The sequence below is a fragment of the Branchiostoma belcheri genome, unplaced genomic scaffold (genome assembly GCF_001625305.1).
Source record: "Branchiostoma belcheri isolate BF01 breed outbred unplaced genomic scaffold, Haploidv18h27 scaffold59, whole genome shotgun sequence".
NCBI lineage: Eukaryota > Metazoa > Chordata > Leptocardii > Amphioxiformes > Branchiostomatidae > Branchiostoma > Branchiostoma belcheri.
In genome coordinates, this window is record NW_017804231.1 from 1738534 (window position 1) to 1745629 (window position 7096).

Consider the following 7096-nt stretch of genomic DNA (forward strand, 5'->3'; position numbering starts at 1 on the left):
AATTTATTGAATGAATGAATAATACACAGTGGAGTGTACACGACCCCGTTTGCTCGTTGAACCCTTTGCGCGTGCTGTGCCGTGTGTATAAGCCATGTAAACACTGTGTCAGCTATCAATAGAAGATCTGGAAACACGATAAAGTTCACATGGCGCGACTGTGCGTCACCGGTTCCTATGTTAGTGGCGGGCTGCGTATAAGAATAGACTATAAGCTTTTGAAAGCTTCTCTATTGACGTGATCTCTTATAAGTCTCCGTGTCTGGCTGCATGTATTGCGTTGAGTGTTACATAATTCATAGCTGGCACGAAACCGCATAGAAATTAAGTGTTCTTGTTTCCGAAGCGCTTTTTGCGAACATATACTGTGTGCACGCATTTGGGTGTGGTTCTTTACGGTGACTATCTTTGTTGTTATAATGACAATGATGACAATGATCTTTATTTGCACATGCACATTCTCGCCCATAAATGTAGTGCATGCAGTTTCACATGACACAGTCGTAGAAACACTACAACTAAAGCTATGCTACTCTACATTTATTGTTTACAAACGAATGAACATATAAGGCTATGCTATCATTGAGTCTATCGTTTTCTTCCCTCTTTTTTTAACAACAGGTATACACGAACTCACAGAGTTTTGTGTACAGTATATTGTCAGGGCTAGCCAGGTTACCAAACCTATTATAGCTCCCGAGTCCTACATCCTCTCCCCAAATATTTGCGGAGAGGATGTAGGACTCGGGAGCTATAATAGGTTTGGTAACCTGGCTATGTCAGTGCATCATTTTATATATGTACAAATAAAGTGTCTTTTACGAACTGATTGTAATCGCCTTTGATTATTAACGCACTTCCTTTTTTTGTAAACTAAGCCTAGGCCTATGTGTCATACCCTGTACGTGTCTAACCCCAAGTTTCTAAGTACATCCATACTTAATGATATAATACTTTAATGATATAATACCATTATCACGTTTCTCTCAGAAGCCATATCGCATTAAATTTTTAATTTAAAAAAATGTTGCCCTCCGACAGTGGTCAACATGCCGAATATGGGCAAACAAGTCGTAAACGTGTATTGGTCCAGAGATATTGCTCGCTTTTTATGGCAAGTGGTGATTGAGATGTACACACATCTATATACCAGTACAGGTAATACTGTCGGATACGGGAATAGAAGACCTGTACATGTTGGTTGTAATATCACGTCTTATGATCTCAAAATTTAAAACTGTATTTTGTTTTTTTGACCATCCTTTTTCGGCCCATCGCATTAGAGTTAAAGACTGTGGGTATGTCTTCCGTAAAATTTACTTACTGTGGTCTTGTTTGCATTCACACGACCGTGACCAATTTGACATATACTTAAAGACAGCGTTTTCCAATCTTTATTAATATCTTTATTTCAATATCGTACGATCCCATACCATTGGAAACCAGCTCCGCGATCTATGTAAACAACAAAACAACATTTGTGACAAAACAACTCTAAAATCACAGCTAGGATCTTCCTCTCATTGGAAGTTTCTTGAATTACTAGTAAATGTTCCTGCATTACTCCAACATATCACCAGGGGGCGTAACTGTTAGAGCTTAAAACAAAACCTTTGCTAAAAAAGTAGCCTGGATTTTAAAAATATCACTGGTGATACATGTATAATACTACTATAACACTGTTTATCACTTAACAATATACTAGTATATGTAGTTGATGCACACACAAGATACAATAATAGAATTCTTGCTATGTTATATACATGTACTGTATATCATAATGATTGGCAGTACACATTGGACATTATGTTAATCAGTTAGCAGAAGGGATTTGGGTGATTTTGACTGTTTCATATAGAGTTATCCCAATTGAAGTCTGTTCACACATAAAGGTTAAACTCAAACCATAACCTTTGCTTTCCACTGATAGGTGCACTACACAGTACCCAACAAACATACCCATACAACTATTCAATAAAATATACCTTTTAGTTTTACAACAATGATATCGCTGAAACAGATAACAATGAAATATCTATGTCCACTATGTCCATTACTTGTATAATTTTTTTAGTTATTATATACAACATTATCATAAAGACTCTTGCTTCCACAATTACTTGTAAAGTAGATAGTTAGTACAGTCTAAATCTTTATACATGTACAATACAATACAGTACTAAAAAAATCATATAAATTAATACATACTAGTATTCCAGTATAACACAACAAACAAGCTGGTGTGTTGCTCCGAAGGGGACTTATACCAGCTATACAGATACAGAAATACCAGGTATGACACAGTCAAATCTATCCAAGAAGACCATCCAGAGGTCCGTTAAAATCTGGTCTATGTGGACAGGATGTCACTTATGCACACACAGAATACTTAGGCCACACCAATTTAATTTCTTGGTTAACGGATTTTTCTAGAAAAATAATGGAGCGGGCGGGCGAAAAAAAATAAAATATAAAAACAGGCCTAGGCATCCTGTTATGGCCCAAAATGGTACGATAGGAGCCATGAATTCAACACACCAGGCTGGTTCAAAATTTAAACAATGAATTTTGAACTTTTAATGATACCATTGCATTGAAAGATGGAATAACTGTAACAACTAGGATGAAAACGTCTGTTCTCAACTGTTCAGGGCAAAATATGAGCATTTTGCAGTTGATTCTGGATTTTTATTTTTATTTGCAAATCAGAAAAAAATGAAGCGGCGAATCCGTTAACCAAGAAATTAAATTGGTGTGGCCTTAATACTTAATACACAGAATACTTAATACTTGTGTCAATGTAAATTATCTAAGGGACCACCAAAAATGGTCACATTGACCAGGTGGTCCTCTGTACTGGTGGTCACTTGTACCGTATTGGTCCCAATAAAATTATACAGTGACTAATAAAATATTGCCTATCAAGCTAACATGGCCTCTATAGTTTGCTCATACAGTATATGTAACTGTACTTTAGACGTGACTGTCTAAAGTGAATCTTAATTGCTTTCTAAGAAATCTTGAGTATATATGGATCTTGAGGAAATTTCACAACTTCTTATTATGCATACACAATAATTCATCAACAATACAGTAAGCATTTTGCACTGCAAAGCAATCGTTTTCATACTTTTCATCATCATACATGTACATGTGACTCATTTAAAATCATAGTATATATAAAATATAGTTATACAGAAATGAAAAGCAAAGACAAAGTTGTTGAGTGAGGCTGACACATTTAGAAACACAACAATATTGGCACACGGATATTTTGAACATGGTCCACTTCCAAAGGTAAAATCAACAAGGAGCACTGTAGGCCATTGTCTTGGGCAATCTATTAATATGTATTTACCACATTTATGGAATAATGATAAAATCTATGTCTTGGTCAAGGTTTTTTCCAATTTTTTGTTTGTTTGTCATTTTAGCAAACCTATGTTCACTTCCTGGTGGGATTTGACTGAAATTTTTAATGTTTTTCATGCTTTTTAAAACCAATTTTATTGGTCAAGATGACAGAATGACCATAACTTTCTTCTTTTTTTTTCACCCATCTTTGGGAACAATCCTAGCCTCTACCAGGCTTGAGAGGGAGATAGAGAAATTAGCCATGAAATAGACAGATGACATGCCAGGGGAGTTGGCCCACTAGAAAAGTACAGTTTGCCGCTTATTGAACCAAATTCTCTCTGGCATGTTACCTGTCTATTTGGCCAATTTAGACTCTTTCCAGTCACCCCTGAAGCCTGGTAGAGGCTAGGAAAACCCTACATTTCAGTGCAGCGAGACTTGGCTGTGTCTGAGAGCAGAGGACAGGAATGGGTTAGGATCAGGCTCTTCTGTCATGATGCTAACTTTCTGCCAACCTCCGTTCTCCTGGTTGGACTTACGGATGGCGTCCAACACCGTTTGCACGTAAAGCCCGTCCTCGAAAGTCGCCGCGATGTCCACGGGTTCCTGGGCCCAGCTCCGCCGATCTTCCACTTTGCCAAACGACTCCTTCAAGGCGTCCACCAATCGCAGCAGCCCCTTGAGATACGGTACCGGGAGGTCACCGGCGTGGTTCGTGATGCCCAGTTTTTTCAGGCTCGGTAGCTCATCCGTGGTGTCAGCCAATAAGATCTCCTCCTTGTAAGAGTCGTTGGTTTGTCCGTAAAGGTCGGCATCGCGCACGACTAAGCTGCCCTTTTTTCCGACGATGAGGACTTCGTGTAAGAACCGTCCTGGCATGTGAGAATTCAAAGTCACCGTCGCACACGCCCCTCTCTCCAGCTGCATCTGAAAGCTACAGAAGTCGTCGCTCGTGATGTGTCGGATGCCCCTGATCTTCTCTGTCTGCTGCAGGAAAGTCTTCAAGGTGCCCTGCACCTTTGCCGCCTTCTGATTGGTCAGGTAGGTGATGACGTCGACGATGTGTGACCCAATGGTGTTCAAGACTCCGCCTCCCATCACTTCATCGCACATCCAGTTGTATTTCTCGTGGAGGAGACTTCCACAATGTACCCGAACTTCACAGACCAAGATCTCTCCGATTTCGTTGTCTCGAATCATCTCACGCATCTTGATGAAGGCGGGGAGGAATCGTAAGCCGTGGGTCATGAGGGACATGAGTGTCGGGTAGTATTTGGCGGCGTTGACCATCCTAAAAGCGTCAAGTTGACACAACCCAGCCGGTCTCTCACACAGTACATGTTTACCAATCCCCAATGTTTTCACGGCGATTTGAGCATGCAAATGAGGAGGATTCTCGACACACACCACGTCCACATCCTGATGAAGCAAAACGTCGTCTACCTTACTCGTGTAGAACGGTATGTCGAGCTCCTTGGCCACCTTTTCCGCTAGATCGTTCGTTCGGCCCCACAGAGCGGCGACTTTGAAGCCAGCAGACTGAAGAATGCAGACCATGACTTTAGACAGCGATCCTGTACCGAATACGCCCACCCCTGGCAGCATTTTCACCTTGTCTGGCATAGCTAGTAAAGCTACAGTTTACCTGCGTTCCTTCACGGGGCTGTCAGCGACGAAAGTCGCTCAATAAAGGCTTACAAACGGCGAAGTCTCGACGTTCTCTTCTTTTTCTCACCACCGGCGGCCATCTTAGCTTGCTCCAAAGGTCAACATTGATTAGGGGCGTGGCATCACGACAGTTGTTGTAAACAAAACTGTCAGACAACACATGCCATGCAAATTAGCATTTCTTTTTAGGAAAAAAACAGGGTAAGCCATTTTTGAAGAGAGACAATGCACTGCCTTCCTTCAAATGTCGTATTTTCCTACATGTCTCGAAGATGAAAGCCTGTGGCTATTGACAGGATCGTCCTGTCAATAGCAGAAAATTTTGCACTGCTGACAGGACGATCCTGTCAATAGCAGAAAATTTTGCACTGCTGACAGGACGATCCTGTCAATAGCAGAAAATATTGCACTGCTGACAGGATCGTCCTGTCAATAGCAGAAAATATTGCACTGCTGACAGGATCGTCCTGTCAGTAGCAGAAAATATTGCACTGCTGACAGGATTTTTCCTGTCAGCAGTGCAATATTTTCTGCTATTGACAGGATCGATAAAATTTTTATTTCATACTGGAAATTTTGGGTTCGTGTAGGTCTTATGTAGGTGTTATTACTAGTATGTATGCTATTAGGCCATTTTTTACGATCCTGCGCTGCGGCCCCTGCAGATCGTCGTGCGTACATTGATCCCCCGCTCGGTAGCGCCCTTTATTTCGGCCAATTTCTACTATTTTTCCAGCGATCCGCGGTGCCTGGTAGAGGCTAGTCGGGGCGACAGTAAGCCATTACGGCCGGCGCCGCGGGAATGACACAGCGGGCCACCGGCGGGTACGAGACAGCGCGTCGGGGTGAAAGTGGGGTGAAAGGATGGCGGACAAGGTCTACTCGAAACCTTACCCTGCAATGGGGGGCGGGGGGGGGGATTTTGGCCAATCACAGCTCGCAAAAAGTTTGCCCGCCTGTTTACTCGAAAAACCGCCTGAAAAAAAACTTCACTGGGGACCACGGCTAGCACGGGGCCAGTCGGAGCCACAATGCTAAAGGCTGGAGACAAGTTCTCCACATGGCAGGAGTTCACGGCTGTGCTGAACGAGTACCAGGCAGTAAATCTCGTCCAGCTCAGCAAAGTATGTAGCAAGACCGTGGAGGCGAGAAACCGCCGGCTGCCTGAAGGGGCTCCGAAGTTCCCATCATCACATGTGTATGCCATGGCGGAGTTTGCCTGCATTCACGGGGGGAAGCCAAGATCGCGGAGCACGGGAATAAGGCCGAACCAGTCGTAAGTACATATCATCATCATGATCATAAGTACACAATCATACCAAAGTTAGCAAAATATCTTGTTTCTTGGGATTTTGTGTTGTTTCTTTGTTGTTGTTGTTGTTTTGGGGTCCATAAACATACACCTCTGTATGCACCATGCCGTCAAAAAATGGCGGGACCGCTTACTGGTCGGCAAGTGTCGGCACAAAATCTGGATTTCTAAGGAATGCTGACACAGCCCCCAGAGAGAAAAAAATGCTGGGCAATGTCAGGCTGATTTAGTACCTATGGGGCCAAGCGCTGACAAATTCCCTCCGTGGCAAATCTGGAAGGCAGCTCATGTAAGAAGGGGAAAATGTCATATTTTTCTTCTCAGATTTTCTGTACCTTTAGCGCGTACAAGGTGCTAATCGTTTCTGTTGTTTACCAGCTATGCCCAGTGGGGGAAATGATACTATCCCATCATCCTTTGCAATACACATCCCACAACACGTGTCCCAGATGGCTGACTGTCAGCACCAGACATATAGTCTTGTCATGTTTCCTTTAAAAGTGCAGCAATGGCAACAATTTGACCAGTAATTTTTGGTTCTTTGAATTATCAAAGGACTCAAGTAGTGTATGAGGCTATCTGACTTTTGTAACTTATGTACAACTTCTTACATTGTGTCTTAAACATTTATGCAAAATTTGCTTCAAAAATGGTGCTCAAACTTCACCAAACTAAAGTGCTTTTCTACAAACTCTGTTGATTGGTGATATTATACATCTTGTGCATCAGAAAACCCCAAATGCACCAAAAAGCACCCAC

The 7096-nt window shown here is 42.1% G+C and overlaps 1 protein-coding gene across 2 annotated transcripts in view; it reads right to left on the reverse strand.

Moving 5' to 3' along the window:
• Window positions 1–3421: 3421 nt before the first annotated feature.
• LOC109482112 (glucose-fructose oxidoreductase domain-containing protein 1-like) overlaps window positions 3422–7096 on the reverse strand; it is a 4268-nt gene continuing 593 nt past the window's right edge. The window contains exons 1-2 of one of the 2 annotated variants that reach the window (XM_019784797.1): window positions 3778–5102; window positions 3422–3585 (exon numbers count right to left, since the gene is read on the reverse strand). In XM_019784797.1, coding sequence (XP_019640356.1) covers window positions 3781–4980 — 1200 coding nt within the window. In that variant the 5' untranslated portion in view covers window positions 4981–5102 and the 3' untranslated portion in view covers window positions 3422–3585; window positions 3778–3780. Of the gene's footprint in view, window positions 5103–7096 lie in introns of those variants that run through there. The other variant, XM_019784798.1, reaches the window with a different exon arrangement.